General features: G+C 41.7%; 1 protein-coding gene across 1 annotated transcript; it reads right to left on the bottom strand.

Annotated features, from left to right (window-relative positions):
* Positions 1–1,842: 1,842 nt before the first annotated feature.
* T265_07758 (hypothetical protein) lies at positions 1,843–4,002 on the bottom strand (the record flags this gene model as incomplete). The annotated part of the gene is made up of 3 exons (XM_009173363.1): positions 1,843–2,146; positions 3,617–3,781; positions 3,899–4,002. The coding sequence occupies 3 exons, from the start codon at positions 3,920–3,922 to the stop codon at positions 2,018–2,020; spliced, it is 318 nt and encodes a 105-aa protein (XP_009171627.1).
* Positions 4,003–25,303: the final 21,301 nt, after the last annotated feature.

A 25,303-nucleotide genomic window follows, 5' to 3' on the forward strand; every position in this document is an offset into this window, starting at 1 on the left:
GTTGCGAATTCGTTGGTTCCAGCTATAGGTCTGAGGCCTCGGTACCAAAGACCTAAACGTGTCTCAGCTACTCAGCCAGAAGTTACCAAATATCGCGGTCCAAGAACAACACAGCCCGTGTCGTAGTCTAATACACGCGTTCTTTGGGACCCAGCGATATATCTCTTGGTGTCCTAAATTGATCAAATTAGCAAAAAAAATCCAATCTTTGAGATTTGTGCGTTGACTTCGCCCGTCACATTCCGTCAAAAGTAATGCAATTTCTGACATACATGTAGTAATCCACAACTCCCATTGTCACTCCCTGAATGCTGAAAAAGCTGTGAATCTCGCAGATTGTCTTTGTGCGAGACAAATGCGAAACAACTGGATGATCCTTGTTAGGTTATCTAGTATTGTTTGCGCTTCCTGCTCCTTTTAGAAAAAGAGAATAATGTCGTCTGCATATTTCGAATCGACAAAGTTCTTGATTAGAGTGATCTGAGCACAGGGGCATTGAGGACCTCAGTAAGGAAATATAAAAAGCTAATGAGTAGACTCCATGATTAGACACAGCTATTTAGAGGAAAGCTTCGCAAGCACCCACAATTAGGTGAATAGATGCAGCGTTTGATATCCAAGGATTTATTTGGGGTACTGCGTTGTGCAGGTGTGTTGACAACAACGATCCAGTCGGTAGAATCGAACGCACTTTTGAAGTCAAGAGACACCAAGATTGGGGCAGCTAAACGCATGCCGCTGTACGGAGGGTGAAAATATTGTTCACACATCCCCTTCCCAGCCGGAATCCTTCTTGCTGTTGTCGAGTAACTTCTTCGCGCGTCTTCGTAGAGCCACTTAAATGAGTGACACATTTCGCCTATTTACTTTACGTTACTTACTTTACTTACATTAGGGACTTTGAAGCGAGCCTGGTTTTCCTTGCAAGATGTGACTTGAATAATATAATGGTAAGACAAATCGGTTACGAAGCATCTTCATGGTCTGTGAGTGAAATGAACCTTATCAGGATTCAGTCTCTGGAAGCAGAACGAGGCATCTTAGTCCGACGTGAGTGAGGATGGGTAATAGTAGATTGGATCTCTCAACCAGGAACCTAACGCGTAATGATCTAGATGTGGGTGACCTATAATGTAAAATGCAGTACCGGAAGCGTGGAATATATGACAACCTCAGGATAGTTCCACACACGGTCATATCCCGGAGAGCAAACTGTTCGTCCAAGTATTGTCAGTGGATTTTCATTCCTCTTTGACCTTCACCGTCATTGTTAACCACAAACCCAGGAAATCGAAATATGGTCTTCACACATGCTCAATACACGCAGCTGTATGTGCATCTTTCCTTTGGTTTTATATGTAGATCAATACGCAGCGTTTGTTCGCTGAGTTAAGTTTAATCTATGTTATCCAAAGGAAGTCCGATTTCGCTGCTCATATATTCTACCACAATTAGTCTAATCAAACTGACGTACTGCACTGTGCAAGTCAAAGCAACCCATATAGTTGCTATGGTTCCGTCTGTCTCAACTGTACGGAATTCAGCTGGAGCTTAATTTAGTTGACGCCATACGCAATAATAGAGCATCTGAGTGGCGCAAATGCAACAGTAACGAAGAACAGTGTTGTACTCGAGAAAGAAACATGGTTACCAATTATTCCTTTGTCGGTGGAGTCAAGAAATATAAATGAATAAATAGTTTAACACAGGTTTCGGTGCTTGAACACCCTATGTGCTGACAGCCACGTGCCTAGACATGACTCAATTCATAGACAAAATGTAGGCCATTATAAGGCACACACCCGAAGGCATCCTTATCCGCAGGTTTCACTTGAAACAGACCTTTGTCATAAACTCACAGATTATATTTTTAGTGAGAAGAGGACCAGAATAAATCCACATTCGTTAAAACGTACTGCAAGCGAAGACATAAAAAATACGATTTGGTTGCGTTGTGCATTCAGTACTCCGAGGTTGGTGTTCTTTAGGAGCTTTGCACGACAACGACGTGTTCCGTCTATTTGTGCTTTTTCACCATTTCAAGCAGCTTCTTTTCATCGGCCCCGCTGAAGGAATCCACCTTTTCTCCACCTTTCAAGAACACGAAGGTGGGCATGCACGTGATACAGTATGCTTTTGAAAGCTCCTGTTTTTAGTAGAGAAGAAGAAAGGTAATGGGTTATATCTTTATGGGTGTTGTGTTAAGATAACCTATAGTCTAAACGACTATTTTTACAGGTCGGTGTATCAGTGATCCACTAGCATGGACGCGTGACGGCATCCATCATATGCATTTTACAGATGCATGAGTGAACTACCCTAATTTCACTAACTGTACGCTTATCAGCACCGAATACCATAGGCTAATTACAATGCCAAGTGTTTGGTCCCAGCGCACCTATAAAAATTGTGGGATCGATAATATTACCACATAGCGTATCACTTTGAATGGCACAAAATTATGGGGTAGCTAGAGGAGTTTTGTCCATGACGATGGACTTCGCGGTGAAAACTGTGGATCTAATCTGCTGTGGGAATGGTCGAGTAAGTCGGAGAATTTTCGGTGTGAGGAGTCATTTCGGCCAACGTTACATCATTGCACATACCAACTGCTTGCGGGTATTCGATTGAAAATGTGACTCTTTACACCGGGTGAGCGTAGGTGCAGGTAGGTAATCTGGATTCCTTTAGTGACAAACAATGCATACCCAAGAGTGACGGCTACACACATCCTAAGTTAACGGTGGAGATCCAACCAGATTTCAGCCGAAAATCATTCAGAAGTATCCAGTGTTTCGCGGTGGGTCAAAGTTCGTCTCTCCCGGTCCAATTAAACTATTCCCAAAACCCATTGTATGGGCGATTTCGCGACCCTCGTCAGGATATTGCAGAATCAGTAACGAAACCCTATGTGCATAAACCCCACTGACAGGCCTAGTGTCTGCGAAAGTACACCATGGTACTATAATCTATGTAGTATGTCGTAGAATTCAAATGCGAGCTCTTGTGCGCACTGCATCTAGTTGGGTCACATCGGCAGAAGCGCTAGCCTGATAATACAGTATTAGATGGACTGAATTGTCGTAGTGCATCGGTGTTTTCTCACGCAACTGTTTCAGAGGTTCTACAAGACCAACAGGAAAAACGTCCATCATTCAAGAAACATCTATTGAGTTATTCGTATAGGGCATTCGGATTCGGATTAGTGGGCGAGGTGTAGGTCTGTACCTGATGTGGTAGCAGATCTGTTTCTAGGAGTCCTGATGCCTTCGGTAGGCGTAATCCAGCTGAATTTTGTCTGTTTACCGCTAGAAACCATTTCTTATTCCCCAGATCTGCTCGTTCACAAACCCGAAAATACGCTCCAACAACGACGCGTCTAAGAATTATGCTTCATGTCTCACTCTTCCCTTTTGACTTCGCGTATTTCGAGGTGATATTGTCTATGGAATAACAGAAGAACAGCGAAAATAACTAGAGTGCACCCATGCGTGCAGCAACGGCTGACGTTGGGCATGTAAAATATATTATTTATTATACGTACCATGCGATTCTCATCATCATCATCATCATATATATATATATACACGGACGATGTAACAACCATAAAACTCACCTCACCAACATCAACATTAACTTTGAGAAATACGACATCCTTAAACTCCTCCGCCATACTGGCAACTTTCGGGGCGATTGCGCGACATGGCCCACACCATTCGGCATAGAAATCTATCACTACTAGTTTGCCTGAATTTCCGCTGACTTCCTTATTCAGTTCGGCCTGTAAATAAGTATGAAAATTTTGAAAAATTATACGAAAATCTACAAATACTAGGGTATTATTAGTCAACGCGCGGTTTATCGATAGCTGAAGGTCTACGGCATATAGAAAACGTACTTTTGTGCAGATCTGTTTTACCATGTTTACGGATTGATGTGAACAACAACGAGCGTCGGAATGGCACACGGTCCTGATTGTAGGAGTTGCTTTCTTTGAAATCGATCGTCTTTTCCAGACCAATGAAACGTCCCTACCAGTGTCACCACATCATTGGTGGGTTAGCGACACGTAGGCACAAGTCCACTAGTCTGGTGCGAGCGTGACTATCGCACGTGAACATGTGTGTTGTGGCAGCTACCCGTCTAAACGGTTGCATTTCTGCTCTCCATACTATCTCGGTGTGTTTGTTCTTCTCTGCACTGTAAGGCTTATGTGATTTACATGTCTGTACGAATTCCAAACAACAGCCCTCACTCATTTGTTACTCTCATGGTCTTAAATAGTTCGTGTACGTGCGTCAGTCAACACTCGAGTATCTGTGCCTTCCTTCATCTGTAACCGAAGGACAATCTCCGCGCAATTATTTCCACAACATTTGCGTGTAACCAAAGTAAATTTCATAAACTTTCTCCACGATGTGTGTTATTGTCACTGGTTTAAGGGAAACATTCTACGGCCAACTGCAATCAAATATAACTGTAGATGTAATTATTCCGCACTATTCAAGTTGAATGCTGCTAGCGCTTTTCAACTTCACATGCACACATTTCGAGCTGCACATTTTGGGACGGTTCTGCGGTCGCAGTGCTGCCCACAGAAGTCCTGGGTCTAAAGACCACACAACATAGTAATAACCTGGACTCACGACATTATTGTGTTGTCACTCAAAGTAAGAATCTGTTACAGGTCCACACCAATCTTACCGTCTGAATGGTTAAATCTGATTCGAGTTGCAAGTCGAGTTATAAACTGCACCATGGGCGGTTGCGGAGATGTCTTACCGTTCGTTTATCGTTCGTCCACACACAGCAGTCGAAATTCTTTTAAGCAGTTTCAGTGAGATGGGTTTGTGGATTTCATCATTATTGTAGTGACCGTTCCTTGATAAAGGGGGTATGACGACTCGTTTGGCTACTCAGAAACTCTTGCCTTAGGACCACCAATATATTTATATTGGTGAACCACATCAGACGGTCACTGGATTTTAGCGTTCGGGCGTGCTTCGTAGTGACTTCTAAATTCCTATGAGGCCTGTTGGCCATCCCTTGAGATAAGCATGGACGATTTGAAGGCACACCGTAGTACGGAATTTCGGCAAGAGGGTTATTAGCTTTCTTCGCTTACTGCATTGCTCAGAGTCATTGTAAGATGATTATAAAAATGTCCATCGATTTACTGAAGAAAATTTGAAGAAATTGGCAAAACGTTCTGTTAATAGCTTGTTTCACACACAAGATGGTTTCACGTAGCCCCAACGTTTCTATTGATAAGGTTCCATGATTACGTCAATGAATGCTTCTTATGTGGCTTGCTGTTAGGACTGATGGTAATTATCTTTGCAGTAGTACTGTAAATTATCTTCGTAGAATTGGCTTACTTTTTCCATGTTTAGCAGCCTGTCGATTACATTCGGCGCACGATGCGTCGACATATCATCCTGCACCCGTAGAAGCATTCAGAGTTTTGAAACTAGACTGACTAGGAAATTCTCCCTTATACCACCACTTATTTCCGCACATTATTCTCTATAAAAATAGCTTAATAAGCAAAATAGCTTGTCAAAAGAAGCTGTTTTTTTCGATCCATATGAGGTACTTTCCTATATGTAACAAACCTCTCTCACCAAGATATCTCCCCAAGGTGACGGTTTTGAAAGTCAGTAAAATGGGGAAGAGAACACTTGATCTCCATTTGATAACGCTCAAATCGAGATGAACTGGGGCTTGTGTGTGCGAATTCGACTCCGTATCACTCACGAAACTAGTGGTTTGACTGAGTTTTGCTAATCGAAAACCGCCCAAAGCATGCACGTCTTTTAACGGCTACATGAAAATAACATCATTCGTCAAGCCTATGTCATGAGTGTTGCTCCAGGAATCTGATATCCCTACGGACGAAATATTTTTCCTCATCAAGGTACAACTGAGAAACCAGGTGAGCATACATTACCAATCATGTGCAGAATCAGAATCAGATCAAATCAGGGACAAAGAAATAATGGCTCAGTTGTTAGGAGTAACAAATCTAATGGCAAACAACTCCATAGATGATCAATTATAAGTCCGTTCGAGTTAAGGAAAAGCACCAGTGATGTTGCATAACCCAGTATTTCTGAAGTAATTTCTACAGCATATTCGTTTAATGGTCTTCAGAGCTTAAGCATTACCCATACAATATTCCGAGGAAAGAGACAGAATAATTAATGCATGACAATGCTTTTTTCTGCAGACAAGCTACTTTGCTGATATACTTTTGGAATTATTCGTAAGGTTGCTGAAAACTCCCTGACAGCCCACGACGGGTTTTGCCCTTCTTGGGGCTCATCAGGTAGGTGCAGTCCCCGAATTTCCGGCAACCTTATGTTCTACATGAAACAAAATTGCACGAAATCTGCGAACTACACTCATTTGCAAACTAATTTGGTTTTTCGAGAGACTCACCTGGAATCCAGATGAATCTCTCGGTTTTGATGTTTCCAGGCAACTAAATGTGCTACACCAGGCCGCCTCATGTTTCAGTTGCTACGATATTCGAGATATCGCGATACATATATATTTTTGTAATGCACTACTCATAAGGTTGATGAAAGCTCCTCGACAGCCCTTGACTAGTTTCGCCCTTCTTGGGCCCCGTCAGGTAGGCGCAGTCCCCAAGTTTCCTTCAACCAGGTGAGCCTCTCGAAAAACCAAATAGTTTGCAAATGAGTGTACTTTGCTGACACTTGCAGAATAGTTAAGTAGGTCAGATTTACCTGGCTACGCGCATGCAAAGTTCCACTGTCGGTTACCAACTGAAGAATACTATACCAATAAGATGCAAAATATCAGCTGTAATAATCAAGCACCTGGATCTGTTATGCGAGTAGTTGCAAACCAACTACTATTGGACGGAGGCTTTTGGGCTTTTTCGAAATGGTTTATCTGTGGTCGGCTTACCTAAAATAAGTTGGAACTCTTAGTTTTTGACAAGCCGAAGATAATGGCTGACCATCAGCGACTGTGTAGGGGAATGTGAAGGGGATCCCATGTTATCGAATTTGAGACATTGAGTATACGTTTTTAGCTTTCCGTTGTTTGTGTCAAAACCTCAGTCGATCTCCACGACAGAGATTTTGTGACAGTTATGCAACTGAATCCAAAATGATGCAGCTCCCCAGAAGTTCCATTTAATGGAGCTTCAGATCACGTTATCGGCTCACGTGCAGAATGTGATGCTGCCTGTAATTGCAGTCTAACTACACCACTTGAAAGACCTTTTGGGTTAGTCAGAAGACTAATCAGTTGGAAGATTTCTCGTCGATGGAGTGCACAGGGAAAGGGTTTGGTGCAATTTTCACAAGAGAGCGACGGAATAGTTATCTAAATTTTGAAAGCTATAACAAATAGGTGGTCCTAACTAGCTACCTCTGGTGTCTACACTCTAGATAATCGACCCTGTAGCATACAAGCACGATGTAATTAATCTGTTTTGTGGTTATCATCTACATTCATCTAGGTATCCATTCTACGACCTGTAGAACTAAACGACCCACTTGTTTGCTAGTTTCTGTCCTAGATTTTATCTACCCCATTTCTGCTTCGCGTCGAAACCGAAACCGTCGCCTTTTCATTCAATAATCTGGAGTGATGTTTGTTCCACGAAGCCGATTGAGAATGTAATTCTACAATACTTCATATATCATATGAATTAACGACTGTAGAGTGCTTTCCATCAGTATACTGAATAATAAGTACAAAATATGGTTGAAAAATGAGCATGCTGTCTATGAGGAAGAGTTTGCTCCGTTTAAAACACTCATTTATCAAGTGTACTTGTAGTATGGTGCACAGTAGGTCAACCAGCGCTCATTGGAAAAATTTTGGCGTTGCCTGCGGGTTCAAAAAATTTTTTGTGGCAAAATTTCCACCAAATCTGTGCGAAACATTATCCCTCTTTCCAATATTTTTAGTGATGGGGCCGACAACTACGTACTTTAGTTCGGTAGCTCATTTCCGGTAAAATCTCGTCTCGGTTTCATGTAATTTGAATGGAAAGAGGAGATTTTAAGAAAATAAAAACCTCATCCGCTTTGTCAGAATTTGTGCCAGGTTAAACCCACTTGGGTCGGCTGAACCTGAAATATAGACATTGATGAATCACTGGCCGAACTCGGTATTTAACAGAGAAGTCATGGAAAACTGCTCTTTGAGAAGAACGGATGAATGTTGAAAAATTGCTCATTCTCAATGAGGGAGTAAATTTGTAAGCAACTTTCCAAGGTCCCACAGTTGTGTTTACTCAAACCAGTAGGGTGAGATTTTGGAGTGGTTTGTGATGAGTCGTTTTGTGACCAGAAAGTTAGAATTTATAGTATAGTATCATCGTAACCTCGAGTTATGCAACACTTGCGCCCAAGGTGTTTCTGGGGCGTAACATTTTGCATACCCAGACGCTTTGCAAAATTCCGTCATTAACATCTGAAAACGTTTGAAGTTGCGAAAAATTTTCTTTTAAGATTTTGATCGCTTCTTTATCCTTTACAAATATGCTTTTTGAACTGTTGTACCAGTGCTGGGGCTTTTTTCAGTCTTCTCTAGACACCTTAAAACTAACGGGTTTCTCATCCAAAACGTCCTGCGAATGTTCAGTTTTCAGGAAGTTCTGTTGTCAGTAGCTCAGAAAACGTCATCCGTAGCGTTCTAGCAACTCACCAATGAAGGTGCGCGAGATTTTTGCAACCCTACAGTGTATGCTTGTACTTGTATGGTCGACCACTTGACTCTAACCGTAGCTTCATCCGGGGGATTGATCCACACCTACTCCCTCCCACTTTATGCAGTTGAAAAGTTTGCGACAGACGTTTTCTGCAGAGTTGTACTGAAACAGCATTTTCTGTCAATCTAACTTGCTGGTTGTCTGATTTCGATGCACGTGTCATGGATTCATACAAAATCAATCATGCACAATTCCAAATTCATCGTTCCGTGCATACTCGTGCAGTGGTGGCTTTTATGTACACTTCGTTCAATTCAGTTAACCAAATCGGAAAGTCAGCTGGTCTACTTACTTTTACCAGTGAATGCTACAGGTTCAAGCACGTATGTTCAAACAGGTAGATATGAACACAAAAGTGTAGAGCAGCAAAATGTGCATTTCTAAAGTGTCTGCACCCAATTGCAGTTTACTGAAGGTACTGCTGTAACGATGTTGCTTTACCAGAATTGTTTGACAGCACACATCTCTGGCCGTTGTGGCGTCGCTGCAGGCAATAGCACGCATCTGGCTTCTATGACAAAATAAGGTGCGGTCAGATGAAAATAGCGGATTAATTGGGAATGGCGATATAACAAGAGATGAGTGCACAGAACGATTTACGGTATCCAACGGGTGAGGAAAGGTAAGGGAGCTACTGTGACCGACCGTATAATATGAATTTACTACAGAACTAGTCGTGTGGTTGTAGGGGAAATTGCTTAAACATCAACAAGGAATTGTATATTTTCAGTGTATCGTCTAAAATTTAATTGCTCCGTGGATAATAAGCTTGCTGGGAGAAGGTTGGTAGCTCAAGTGGAATAGGGAGACGTTAGTTTGTTCACTGGGCTGCAATCAAATTGCTCAGCACGGAGAACAAACCAATGACCAGGCACACTGGGCTTAACCAATCTATCGGAATGTGGTCAACTGAGGTGCTAAACCGGAAACAAGCATTTCAGCGTATAAATTCACTTGCATTTTCGCAGAAGACACAACTGGATCTCTCTTTTAAAATATTCTTTGAGCGAACGTGCTGCCAAAAGGCCGCCTCATTTTTCTGTTGGTACGCTATCGGAGATATCACAGTATGTTTTCCTAGAGTAGACTACTCAAGTTTGCTGAAAACTCTTCGACAGCACACGACCGGTTTCACGAACTTTGAGGCTCATCAGGTAGGCGCAGTTCCCTGGTTTCCGTCAACCTCATGTTCTATTTGAACCCACAAGAAGAGCAAAATTTTGAGATGTCGAAAAGTTTTTAGTAAACATCTGGGCTATTACATTTATGAGAAACCTTCATAGTTTGCTGATATGGATTTGTTTGTGAAGAAGTTACTTGGTAGTGTGATAGATGTGTTTTTTTATGGATTCCAGTGTAAAAGAAACTTTTAAGCAGTATGTTTGTGACTTTTCTTAACCACAAGCATGTGATCATCGAATATTTGAAAACAGTTTTCATGTTCTGGCCTACCCGCTTCGTCCCACGATTCCATTACGTCTAACGGATAGATCCTGGAACTCATGTGTGTTATTTTGCTATATGTATTAGGAATTCATTCATGTAAAGTAAATACGGTAGTTATATATATATATATATATTCTTTTACGGCTATTATCATTTATTTCTTAAGAGCATGGTCGCAAACACAAAACATGAATGCAACCGGTGAATGCGAAAGAGTAACAGGAGAGTATGTGGTAAAAGAAAGAAACGTCTCATTCGAAGTCATGCCACCAACAGTTGCGGTATATACATAAGACCATATTTTCATCCTGCCACTGACTGAAAGTGTACGAAGACCCGTTATTCGAACAACTGCGAATGCCTTATTTCTGAATTACCAATTTACACCATATCTAGAAGCACGGAAGACATTTTATTAAAGACTGGTAATAAAAAAACGGGTTTCATAGGAAATTTCGAGACACATTTTTTCACTTAAATAAGGATAAGGTAGAACAGTGGATAAAAAAATATATAATTTAGATGCAAGTTGACTTAACGTCTATAACAAACTGTGTTTTTAATACAGGAGTGTGGAATTTACTGAAGCGGAGTCGGGAAGCCCCATAGCGTGTAGATTGTTGTGGCTAAGGAAAATAACAAATGTTGAAGATTACACTGAAATTGATGGTAAGAATATGTATGGCTGTAGAGGAGCATGATTTTTCTATCGGCAAGTCCGGTGTTTTGGAAAGGATAAGTTTTGGTCTGAAGAGGCATGGGATCCCAATCTAATGTTGAGATATCCATCGGTCAGTGTGGCTTGTTCCGAAAACATAAAAATTGCTATGCAGTATTATCTGATCGCAATGCGCTGGGATGCTTTGTTTTGGGATCAAGTTAACCTCGTGCATTTTATTGAGAAAATACTGTACTTCCATATTCTATGTTCGCTTGAGTGCCTCGCTGAGCCCTGTTAATGTCGTCACTGTGCTCTCTCCTTTAAGGGAGGGCTGTATGTAATTCTGCTACTAAGGTGCAGGGTTAGGCGCGCTGGGTTAATCTTCTGCGTTCGAGGAGCCCTAATTAAATGAGCAGTTTATTTGTATTTTACCAAGGCCTCCCTTGAGTTTTTCCAGTTCATCAGCCACACAATGTAGTGGAGCAATCCGTCGTGTCTACAGGGTCTAAGCAATCGCTCGGTGCTGCCAAATTCAAAACAATTTATGGTTAGAGGTAGCCGAAGCCGGGATTTTTTGACCAGAATTTAGTACATCTTTCTTAAACCATTATTCTGGTGACAAATACTGGATGTATGAAAATGGGAGTCGTCCAATAACCCAAGGATTTGCAATGTCTTTCACCTTGGGGAAACGATACCCGTTCGAGGATTGTTTAGTGAATCACTTATCTACTACTTACCATATTCGAGTAGCTAGATAGACTCACTCTCCAAACAAGGCAGCTGGAAATGGGAGAAAAGTACGATTGGCTTTGATTCAACGGTTGCAGTAGTTTACGACGAAGGGCTGTAAATGCATTACTAAACCTGTATAGCTACGTTATTTCATCAGGCTAACTGTAGCACAGCACAAATCCTGCATATATGCTACATGGCTACATTACGAAGTTGGCCCTATTAATGATGTCGTCATCGCAGTTTGACTTTGTGAAACAATGTATTAAAGTTTTATAAGATATGCGGAGTACGATTGCTTCTTCACTATTTAAAGTCACGTCACTTTAGTTGCTGGACAGAGGCAAACGAAGGCAAGACAAACAAAGTGAAAAAATAACGTTGAGCGCCGTAAATAATGATTTTGCATGTAACACATTCTGCCTCGAAAGTACAGCCTATCTTTGGACAAAAACAACTAATTAATTTGCCTTCTCCTAGTCGCTCTGTGGTATCCATTGCGTTCTCTGTTTATGACACCTCAAATAAATAGATAGAGCATTTCGGTAGATTGGCTGCACGGAAAAACTCTTTCGGTAATTACTATGCCTCTTGACGAAAAATAAAAAAAATATTCAACAAAACAACACATGAAAGAGATATATATCACATATGGTGTGTAGATTTCGTTATAGTGGTCACAAACTAACCTTACTAACTTACTAACCTAGCTTTGCATATTTCGCTGACGTTACGGGATCATAGACACCAGATGAATACAAACAATTCGGATACAAAATTTATATTTTCTGACCTGTTTTATTCCCCTACGGGGACACGTAATTTCAGTCACTTTCTGACATCGGTAAACCTCCCAGGAAGTTCATAAGATGCTTGTTCAGGATTGTTTCGAATATGAATCAAAGAGATGTTTTCCAACCTTCCAAAAGTGATGAAACCTTCTTGCAGGAAGAATTTTTGATTAAAACAAATGTTTCTGAAATTTTACTGCAGCATTATGAATGCTGGCCATTTGAAACCAGTAATATTATAATTATTTGAGAGTACTAGGTCTCCTTGGCACTTACAGCTATGTTTGGCTTGTTTCATAGCAATTCTTCCCCTTGAATAATGCCATCAGTTTATTGTTAAAATGTTCGAATACAGAACTGGCTGCAGTCAGTCGTTCTTTTTGGTAGGATTTGCCTTGTCCTTGTGTTCAGCATTGTACTACTCAACAGGGCTTGGCAACAAATATAAACACATCTTTGTACATTCTCGCCTTTCCGATACGTGCAGGTATGTCCCCTGTTAGCTGGGTTATGATTTGTTTTCTTGGAAAGCTATCAAAACCCCGCCTTATAGGCCATTCTATGGGTGCTAAGTTGGAGTTGTTCCGATGCCTTCACTAATCTTGTTCTCCCAATGCGTTCTGGGCACCTGAAACCTCGTTTGTGCGCCGATAATAGCGTCTCACCCGGGGATAAACCTTTTCAAACGAACTGTCGCTGCTAGCGAGCAGATTTATCACTATCGCTGAGGCTTGAGCTTTCAACAGCCCACATGATTAATCTCCTTCAACCTGTTTTCAGATTCTGTTTTTCACAAGGGTTTTCTGCAAATTATGTCAAAGAATTATTTGAACTTGAGTGTAGGAAAATGTCCCCATCCAGTAAAAGCCCGTTATAATAAGATGCGAATGACTCTGGATGAGGTTGAAAAAAAGACAAACTAATCACCAACCTTGTCTCTAGTTTACTCCTCTAATTCGCATACGAGGGAATAAGGACCTAATGAGCTTTACAAACACAAAGAACACGTGTTGTTTGGTCCGCTTTGCTCAGGGAATTCGACCGTACCTGAATTCAGACTTTCCAGTAAAGCACGCGCAAACAAAGTAAATTACATAGATTTTCTCCTTGATGTGTGCCTTGCCAATTTGTCACAAAGGTCTTCCCCTCCGACACTTATGCATTAGCATTTGTGTCTGTGTGAATATGAGCCAATATTCCGCTCACCGTCGTTCGGAGTGCGGCGATGACACTGCACTATACCGGTCAGTGACAGACTTGCACACTTGCTGACTCTATGAACGTGGACCCTTGAGATCGCTTACCATTGTGTAAATAATTCTGTAGAATTTTGAACAAAATTCTTCCTTTTGATGTTCGGGATTGTCGAATACACGCGTCGCTCAAAGTTCTGTATCGGGAGCCTCAAAAAACAGAAGAATAATGTTAGTATAGGATAAGAGAGAGGGGATTTTGTGCCCAACGTGTTTGCCAACATAGCTATCCCCAAATTATCAGTTACCAATGAGTATGTGTTCAACGTCAGTACCGTTGTCAGTACTCACTGGAAATGGTGGCATACTTTGTCTATGTACACTCACACATCTCAGTAGGGTCCTAAATTGGGTGCGGTATGGTGAAGAAACCTATAAGTTTGTGACGAGAGAATTAACTAACGGCTTTGTTAGAGAGTGCTTGGGATGTATTATTTGTTCCGGGATTCGGTCTTGTAGGTTCAATCGACTGTCGCCTTTTTTTAGCGAAAAATATCATAGTGAAACAGGAAAAGGCCACTGTCTGAAAGACATTTATTGGATAACATTGTTTTTATGTGGAGAAGCCTGGCCTTTATTATTCTGTATGGGGTGTACGATGTAAGAATTGACGTGACGTTCAAAACATAGGATAGTCCTCCCACACCTACTGAAAGTGGCATGATGTCATTTGTCCTGAATTGTCATGCAAATCTGCTTGATAAAATCGGCGCTGACCCTTAGAAAAAATTAGGTTACGAAAGTTCCAGTCTTCATGTATGATCACAGGCAGGATGTTGAGCAGGACCACAGTAGAACGAGTGGAGTGACATGCAAAAATTTCTCCAGTGAACATTTCCTAGCACATAATAGCTGGCCGCACAGTCAGCAGCTTTGTTTCTGGTTGAATAGTAGCTGAACAAGGAGTGTTCTTTAATCTGCTGAGACCAGGTGTGTGATCGATGAAAATTGCTCGGTGGTCGAAAATTAATGGGGATCACCAGGGATGAGTCGAGGACTGGAAAACTCTCTTTTCGATGAGGTTTGATCGCGGGGGGACGGGTGAAGAAAACCTTGGGATTCGAAGCGTCACGTAGACAATGCTAACTCTGCATCAAACCTCTTGCCTTCAATCGTTAACTCTCTTATTCCATGCCGTGTCAGACAAACGGTAGTTTTACCTCAATACACTGATGAGGCCATTGACTACAACGCTCTGCTATTCCCTTAGCCTCATTGAGTGGAAGTGTGGCAGCTGGAACCACCGTAATTTGGTACACGATTTGTAGTTGAGAAGATGGCCGACTGACCGATGCACAAAGGATCACCAATGTCTCTAATCTGCTGAGACCAGTTGTGCGACCGATGCGAATTACCCAGGCGTTGAAAATGACTGGGGATCACTGGGGGTGAGTCTAGGACTGGAAAAATCTCTTTTGGATTAGGTTTGATCACGGGGGGACGTGTGAGGGAAACCCGGGGATTCGAAGCTTTGAAATTTAGAATTCACTCGATAGTTTTCTACCTGGCATCGTCCTTGAATGGTAGTTCAATATCGATCGCTCCAGGGTTTGGAGGCAGCATCCCGTCTATCCGGCTTGGGCTTTCTCTACACTCTGACAAACACAGTGGCCAGAGTTCAAGCAGAAATTGAACGATGATGCATCACTTCCAACGCAACCCCAAACGTAGGCGCATCCCAACCAGAGTACACACAATCATGCATGCACTCACACTGAGCTAGCACACACCAGCACACACTAGGAGCATCTGGCTGCCAAGTAACCTCAGGAACACACCAATCAGATGGCTCGATAGTGGAATCAAATAACGCTGCACTTGACCCGTATTCAACCGATTGTGAAGATTTTTAATAAACCTTGACCACGGCAGCTGAAACGTTGCATTATGACATTTTACTGCACTACACTGTGTTAAACAACACTTCGGGAAATGGTGCGTAGTGCACGGCGTCACGTGGCCAATAGTAAGTCTGCATCAAATCTCTTACCTTGACTAGTTAGCTTTCTTAATTCATGCCTTGTCAGACAAACGGCAATTTTACCTCAGTACACTGATGAGGCCATTGACCCCAACACTCGGATATCTCGTTAGCCTTGCTGAGAGGAAGTGTGACAGCGGGAACCACTGTAATTTGGTACACGATTTGTAGTTGAGAAGATGGCTGACTGGTCGATGCACAAAGAATCGCCAATATCTCAACAGTCTTTCTACTCGACAGACGTTTACTTGCTATCGGCCTATCTACAGATTTTCGATAGTATGAAGGGATTTAGTCTGTAAATAAAGTCGGTCTGTCGTGAAATGCAGAGAAGCAGTGTATAGCTGCCTTATCCTTATCGGGAGTAACCAGCAGTGCGCGTCCCAAGAAGCTCGGAGAGTTTCGAAATCGCGACCTCCCGACTGGTGAATAATGACTGAGTCATTCGGCTGCAAGCCAATGATAAACAGGGGAATACTCTGGCAATAAGACAGGAAAATGTGGCACCTATTTATCAACCATAGGAATCGCATCACGTGGTCATGCCTTCACTGGCCTCCCACCGATTAACCGAACGACTGTTATCCAAATAGGACTTTTGATTCGCACAGTATCCAGGTACAGCGTGTGTAATTCAGCAGTGAAATATGTCAAGCTTCAAAGAGGTCAAAGCGTCTTGTTGCATAAAGTAGCACGCAAACCAAGCGTGCCCCTCTGAAAATTTCCCCAAAAGTGTAGTATTCGCGCACGTCCGAACGAGGTCGATTATGCATCCCGGTTTTGAGCACGCAGTTAAGAATACAGTTGACTTGCTCTTTGGCATTAGCATTTTCTCCGTTCGCAGAAATCAGCAGTTTGGCGCAGTGGCCATCGATCAGCCTATTTCAGACAACCGACTTTAAACAGATCAACCCAGCTACTGGTAAGTAATGTGAGTAACCACACGACACAATGCTTGGAAGCATAGTACAATAAACTGTCCCTACCTCTGTATAGACAAAATGCAAAGCCAAAATGACCAGCCACCAACCCACCGCTAGGCACTACTACGCATCACAATAACGCACTGATGATGTCAGCTCGATTGGTGATGAAACGTTTGCAATCAAATTTTCCAGCTCAGCGAACAGGCCAACGACCACCATGCTCGACCAACTTTATGACATTTCAAGCGACTTTTATTTTGAATTGAAGTGCACACTTCTGACGATTCTCAATGGGAAAGAACCAGGCGTACAATGCTCTTCGGTTTTTCTGCATAGATTTACTCAAGGGACGGAGTTTATTAGAACATTACCAAATACCCTCGCATAACGAGCAAATTTTAAGGCTGCTTTTGTCACGACTTTCTAAGCGCCTATTAAAACTGGAAATATAAAGTCTATGAAACTTTCCATTTAAGGCGGATATTCACCACGGTTGTCATCGGGTTTTGACTCATGGCACACTCCCAGAGACATTTTACGCACTCGGGATGTACAGTGCAGATCCAGTTCAAGGGCATATAACAGGGTTTCAAGACGAGAGAAATTCTTCATTATCCGCCACTAAAATATAGGGTCCTGCATGCTTCGTATAAAGTTATGTAAAGTTATTCGCCGACACCTTCCATCATATCCACATAATTCCGTTCTTCAGTTCTTCACATTACCGAAGAGTCCGTTTTAGGCATATTCCGCATTTTTATCATATTTCGCAAGAAATTGGAAAACCCTTTGTTCATTTGTATGGGATATCCTAGCAACAAATCATTCTGGACAGAAGCTCGAGGTGATCTGTATAGGGATAATATATTGAGTGTGATTAAATTAATTACCAATATCTACTTGGTCGTATTCATTCAAGACTTGATGTTGCCAATTTCGGTAGTCCATAGAATAGGGATGACAAGATGGTGAGGTGGTGGAGCCGAGTGGCCTGTGATGGTCGAGATGTGACGAGTCAATATATTCAAGAACAAAACATAACCACCAATGCGTCGCTACGCACCAGTACGCTCTCTAGAAAATCACAGATTATGTCACCTCGATTGGTGATGGAACGTTTGCGATAAAATTGTCCAGCTCAGCGAACAAACCACCGACCCTAACCAAAACGGGAGAGAACGAGATGAGTGTATTCCGAGAAGAGCGTGGACGGAGTTAAAGCACTTTTTGTTCATATTGCTTCAAGTTCACACTCATTAACCCCACTGAAAGAACATGATTTTAGGTTCGCCTGTTGAATTTTTCGTCAAATCAGTTAATCTGAGCCAGCTAGTCTTGTTTGCGTATTCACGTCGTTTGACGCACATTTTGGTCAATCGAGTTTCCAAGATTCATTGGACTGAGCAAGTGGATTATTTCCAGTTTGGTAATGATGCCTGAAATAAAATCGATAACGCGTTTATTATGTAATTGTAAAGCAATTCTTTGGCGATCGCTGTTTGTGACGACCCCGTACAGCCACCCTGTGCTACATGCTATGAATCCACACGGAACAAATATCAAGACCAACGGTAATCAATCGAAAAGATGGTAATAACAAGAAAGTCGCAGATTAGATTCTGATTTCTTTGAAATTACTAGTATTTCACCGACTGGGTGTTCAGTTGATCCTGGGGCTTCACGAACTTGATGGTCTTTTGTAAATATCCATTCAGCCAAGAATGAACATACTTTCCGGATAAATCACACCAGTGAGCTGAATAAAGACAATGTCGGACAAACGTGCCGACCGTAACTGCAGAACATACGCAACCCAAGAGGGAGAGCTTCTGAACACAACACCAAGAAAGCCCGAGTTTGGGATTAAACTAGGATCACTTGTAACCGAGTACGTATAAGCTCGCATGTTACACATTACTAGCAGCGAATAAATCGGATGTTCGCGGTTGTGTGTATTTGGGAAAGGCTTGCTCTAAGGTGCGCAGCCATCATCTTCCTGCAGACTGTGAAAAAAACTTACTTGATGAAACAAATTAGAATCGAGCCCCGTTTAATTCTTTTGGCTTGTTCAGTAGTGTAAATCTTCGATCAAACTTCTCTTAAGCACCTAATCGGTGAGGAGGTTCACGCTGTGTGCAAAGTTGAAAAAAAATCAGAAAAAGCCTGTCTCACTCTGATTCTGAGCCATCAGCAGCGCGCAACCTACGAATCTTTGGCACTCTTCCGGATAGGCTCTCAAACACAGTAACACTCGGCTACAGGTGATTGATCATTGATGAGTCCATTTTGTATCCAGACTGAGTTTTTAATCACCTGTCCTTTAATAGCCCGGTTCATATAATGTCTTCTGATTTTAACTGATTCCTGGACCGGCAGCTTTCCACAGGAGGCCCCGCGTTACGTCATATTCTGGGCACAGAAGCAAATCTTGGATTTTCGGCTGCAGCACTGAAGGTACTGTACAGACACCTGTAGAATGGCTTGTTGGGTTTATACCGACTGGATACAGGTGGCTGTGACAGAATCAGCTCTTCCGGGATAAACCTGTCGCTCTAGTTTGGAAGTGTGTAATTCAGTTATTGCGGTGGCCACTGTGTTGCCGTTTGGTGAAACAAACTGGTATAAACTCAGGCTTCGACGGTCATTCGACCCAAGCAATTTTGCCTTGCATGGAAGATTCTGAAAGGCCGCATGATGGTCGTGGTTTACAAGTGTGTTTCCATGTAATGAGCACTGATTCTAATGAAATCAAACCTTGAAATAGACTTCACGTAGATATGAAATAGGATTAAGTTCAACTTTATAAGCACGCTTCTCGATTGAGCCCTTGGAGTGCAAACACATACAGGTCTAAAAAGCTTCTGATGGACAAGTGGAAGCTTATCAATCACAATTACTGTGCAAATAAGGCTTCGTATTGATTTCCGAGGAATAAGGCAATAGTGAAAGGGTAGCGCACAATTGAGGCAGTGGAACAAAGAATCCATTGTTATTCGGTCGTTCCCCCTTCCTATAGATTAGAAATTCGCATGATAACAGGAGGAATGCCTGTGAGCCGTAGGCTCAAATGTCAAGTCATCGCGGTAGGATACTGGTTTTTTCGAAGGTACTAACCTAGGGTAGCGGAGATTATCGAACCGATTAAATTCACTTGCTAAAGCTTGTATGTTTGGTTAGTAATCCATAGAATAAATACAATTGGGAATTTCTCAGACTTCGCGAAAACGGTTTTGTGACACAACCCTGCGACATAAAAACCGCACAACCCAACCAGCTTAACTAATGTCGTGTAGCTAGTTTTATTATGTTGCGACGACAGGCTCCTCCTGAGAACTACTCGAAATATTTGCTGATTCGATGTTACCGACAGACCACTTGATAACAACCGCACTGATTGAAGATGTACTGAACTCATAGTGACCCCGACCCCTCAAAAGAAAATGACGTTGAGCGAAAGTAGAAGAGCATGAAATCAAGACGATATACTCTGCCTTGTTACCGGACGACAGACTGAGCTTAAGGAAGGGTCTAAGTCCAGAAAAAACGACCACTCTTGGCCACTGGAATTGATTTTGGAATTAAACGCCTTTCGTGAATTGCCACAGGACTCTCGATGAGAATATAGCTCACTGTGGCTATCAGATGGTGTGTAAAGCCGTGAAATTGTAATTTAAAGCCCCGGATCAGTCCAACGCTGAGCACGTGCTCATCTTGGGAGTTAAGAAACAGGGTGCTGGGAGTATGCTAACAATATAAAAATATCAGTCATGTCCGACTGATCAAAATCTAGTGGAGCCAAATGTAGATTACATCAATCCAGATAAATCGCCTATTAGTAAACCATACAAACATCTGCTCACAGAACTATCTAGATTACTGTGATCACCATTCCGAAATCGGTCTGCCTAAATGACTCATGAATGTTACAGAAGGAAAAACAGCTATTATGAATCTGCGATAAAACGCGATCTGTAAAAAAGCGAATAGGTTCGTATTACTGTATATTATTTCTACAAACTCTACCTCCTCGGCTTTTTGCGAAAGGCCTTCGTTTCATCGATAAAGCTTGGGTGGGTGCGTGCCTGGGATGCATTATAGACTTCTTCTTTGTTAAAATGTAACCAAATGGATTTTCTAAAGAAAGAATTCACGCAAGGAAAGTACCACGATCCGTAAAAAGCATGATGGCCCGTTCCCATGATGGGAGCAGAACTTCATTAGCAAAAAATCTGTCAATCAATTTAGGCTGGTCTGGTTGCCTAGTTTGCCTTGTTGGTAAGATTTGGAATTACTTCTGGATGTCCAGTTTAAGCATCGACACCAGTTCAACGATCATTCTGGTGACGTGGACTAATGATAGTGCAGGTACCAGTTAAAATAACCTGATGTGCAAATGTGTCTTTATTTTGCACTCGAAGGTTAATTTTTCTCCTTTTTTGAGTTTTGGGGGAATTATCTTCCAGATGTTGTCTTGAAGTATGTCGCCTTTAATTGCCACATAAAGTGTCATCGTTTTGACGTCCCCCATGGTGACCTGGACTTGTGTATGAGGGTCATCTGCGGGTAATGCTCCGCCTTAAAACTTTTTTCGTAATACATAGTGTTTGCCGGTTAAGCTTTGGAAATTTACTGAATGTACCAATGTACTGAATGTACTTAATGTGCCATGCAAAAGTACTGTTGGTTGGCATGTACATGGTTTACCCAAAAGGCTACTTGTTTTTACACTGCATAAAATGAAAAGTTGGGAACTTTTACCCTAATGAACTTTGTGGACCATGTATACCATGTAGTGAGTATTGTATTCGTTGTTTTTATAGTTGTATTCTCGTCTAGCTGAATTAATTTGCTTGCACTTTTCACCCTAAATGATTGCACGTGTTTGTAGCCATCTACAGATATCGGCCCATCTAATACAATCTCTACACCGTTTTAGTGTCGTGAAAGAAGACATAATGACCCATCACCGTAATTTGGGACACTTCGTTTTCACTTGATCCGGTAAGTCTGTCACCCGTGTAACATGCAATAATCCAGTAAACGATTCTAATAACTTTCGCTTTTACGTTCTTGAACTGTCCTACACAACACAACAAGCAGGAATTGGCTGAAAGTACTTAGCTAAAATGTTGGTGAAGCTGATTCAAATTGAAACAGTTGTTAGCAGTTCAAAGGTCACAGGATTGATGTGACTAAATATAGTGGCTCCACAGGAGTGTTCCCCTAGGATATACTGCTTGTGGTAAAATTGACGCAAAACTTGATAAAGTAACAGACATTTTCTCCAGGTCAAAAGGTTCAAAATCGAATCCCGAACAACAGGATCTAGCCTATCGGGTAAGTATAAAATATAAGGCCGGCTTACCAACAAAATCTCTTTGGGTGAGATTAACGGTTATCACCAGCAATTACTCAAGCTCCTGAAAATAAGCAGTTAGCAAAAAACACATTATCTGTAACTCATAACCCGATTTCATCAAAAAAGTCAGAGCACGAGTTTTCAGCTGAGTGCTACTGACGCATGAGATGAAAATTGTAGAATATCACAGATTTTTCAGTGACGAGAAACGTACCACTTGAATAGTTGCTTTTGAAGTAGGCCTGACAGATTTAATCAGGCATATGAGGTTTGCCAACGTAAGCTAAAAGGCGAATCCAGTAAATCCTATCTATAAGATGGATGTTCGCCACTTTCCCAAAGAATGACGAGCATTCAGTTTCTAAGCTTTTTCACGCCTTTCTTGTCATGCCATTTCGTCGCCTCAAGTTCTCCTCGTGGGCCATCCAGACTGAACGTCCCACCACTGGGTTGTGAACTACTAATTAGTTGTTTTGAATCTGTACTTTTCTATTGTCCCGGCCTCTAATAATCCTCTTCATTTGATGTGTTACTTAAAAGTAATTCATTAAACCAGGCATCTCAGAAATATGTATGTTGCGTTTCTGAGGAAATAAAGTAATCTTCTGAGGCTGGATGAGATTATTTCGGTAGTTAGGACCAAGAGCTATGAGGATTGAGCAAAGAAAACAAAGGACAAATGTTTGGGGATCTTATCCTATGAAACGAAGTTGCCATTTGCAATGAAATCCGCCTACCATCACTTTTTTCATAAGTGAATGCTACAAATGACTGTGGCACATGACCACGTTCTGCCATACCTTGGGAAAGGAAGCACGTATACCGGAGAGTTTTGCATGTAGAACTGTCGGTGGGCCTTGACCGATCGACAGAGTTCCACTGGTTTCTGACAACCCGGGTTGCACCTTATTCAAAGAGATGATAGACGATGGTATACTAGAAGCCTGGTTGCCTGGCCCTGTCTCTTGACAGGGAACGTATTGCCGCAGTTTTTTAAACGGTACCCTCTGTTACCCAAGCATGTTGAACTTGCTGATAAGAGTCCCAGTCTCTACCACTGATGCCAGGGTTGACTCGTTAACATAAGACTAAAGTTGGCAGACAAACGCGAAGAGATTCAGTTCGAAGCGCGAAAAAGGAGTGTAGTACATGAAGCTATGCAATCCCTTAACCAGAAAATCATTATTTTGGGTTTCATTCTGGAACCATGGGATCTTAAGCAGGATATTGTAATACATCCCCGCTTTAAACAAAATACCAGTGATGCTTAGGACATATTTTTGATACCACTCAACCCCTCCTTCTGTTGGCCTAGGTCGGGTAAGCCGCCGCATTGCTTCTTAGCAGAGACGATATTACCTCTTTTGGGTTGACATACATGCAGCCAATTTGAACAGAAGGACTGGCTGTGACGATACGCTTCTTTTTACTGTAGCAATAAACATCCGTTTACTATAGTGAACATTTTGATCAAACAGCTTAATTGTTTCATTTATTAAACTGCTGATTTGCACAATCATGGCAATGCACTGAGGTAGGCGTTACACCACAAAACACATGACAGCGCCCATCTTCGTTTAATGCGACGGACTTCTAGGTTGTCGGGAAGTTATGGGTCAGTTTATTGCTAAAACACTTGTAAATCTATCATGTATATATACCCAGTGATGTTACACCTAATGCAGATTCGCCAGACAAACCTACTATTAGAGCTTGTTTGTTTATTTTGACAAATCTTTCAGGAATGCTCAACGTCCTGTCGAATTGTATACTGCAGCCGAAGCAGTTTATAATGTATGAATAACAGCCAAATTCTGAAAACCTATTAGCTAAAATTCACATACCGACTATTTAGTGAGCAGCCAACTACGTGAAATTTATCCGGAATTGTGAAATTAAACTACTGTGCACCTTTCGAATGTAGTCCTCGCCTTAACTTTTGAATTAATATCCATGATTGACACCCAGTGTGAGACTTCCAAGCTGGTATTTATCCACAACGCTCAATCGTCTCACGGATCGTTATTCTTTAGCATGTGACAATCCATCAGGATGTGCAAGCGCGGAACAAGTTAGTTTACTTCTATTTCGTATGGTTTCCAATCAGATGGTCTCCATAGTAATTCGCAACTTGTGAGGAATATTGTTTTGAACTCCTCAGAATAGTAGACTGTTTTCTGAGAGATGTCGGTCGATAAGTGTGACTTGTGGCGTTCACGTATTGAGAGGTGAATGGCTCCAAGTTTGGGGAACTAAAGTGATACAGTGGAAAAATTGAGGACTACAAACTTAGAGTTTGAAAGTCTGATATGCGGCGACACCTTGTGTTGAATCGATATGACATAATAAAGTAGCTATTAGATCAGAAAAAGCAACATGTAGTCCCAAATCGGTTTGCAATGAGCAGCTGCCTTTATCTCCAATTTTCACCGCCGTCGGGATTTACTAATTTCGCGCATCCACTTATACATTGGTTCATAACCAAGAATCAAACCGGCTGATGGTAGGAGAATGTTGTGTTCAAGCAAATATAGTGATGTCCTGTGATTAAAACGTAACTACCTTTGTCATAGTGGTAGCAGTTCCAGGAATAAACATCGTCGTCTTCCAACAATTTAGTCTCTCCTAATATGTTTTGTTGTATCTTGGGAATAAATCCCAAGGATTCTATGTTACGTACACCAAGTTAAATTTCACATTTAAGGGCCATCCATACTCTTGTCCGTTTCACCAAGAATGGGCAAGACAATTTACTTTCAAAGAAGTACATCCAGACTCTTCTCTGGTAGGTACCGTCGAAACATTCAAAAGGAGATTAAAACGGGACAAACTGATAATAGTGGACGCAGTTTCCAGTTGAGTTTATTACAAATGTTTCCAGCAATGGAGGATTTGGTTTTTACGAACTTGATGCTGGAGCATCAGAAACTTATGTCTACTACCTTCAGAACCTGTCCTCTGAGTCGAGAAAATAAATATTCACAGATAAAAACCAAAGATGAAAGCATTTCCAGTTGTCATATGTTGCTTTCTATTATTGTTTGGTCTCTGATTTAGTGATCTTTTTCCACTAATGATAAACCAAACTGGGTCATGATCATAAAAAGTGGTAGCTTTAGTGGACCATGTAAGGATTGTTAGAAACAACGTATGAATATGGATGTCAGGCTGACGACAAAGCCCGCTGCCATTGTAGAATCCTCCCATTTGATGGTGTGATCATCCGAAGAAATAGAGGGTGACTTTATCCCAGGATATGAAGCCAGGATAATACGTCACCTAACCCACTGGATTGATATCTCTCAGTCGTTGCAGCTAGTCTGAGACGGTGCATATTCCGAACCAACCCGTTTTTGAAAAATCCCGTAAGTCTACTAAGCTCTTTCCAAACTTTAT

The sequence above is a fragment of the Opisthorchis viverrini genome, assembly GCF_000715545.1.
Source record: "Opisthorchis viverrini unplaced genomic scaffold opera_v5_183, whole genome shotgun sequence".
Taxonomy (NCBI): Eukaryota; Metazoa; Platyhelminthes; class Trematoda; order Opisthorchiida; family Opisthorchiidae; genus Opisthorchis; species Opisthorchis viverrini.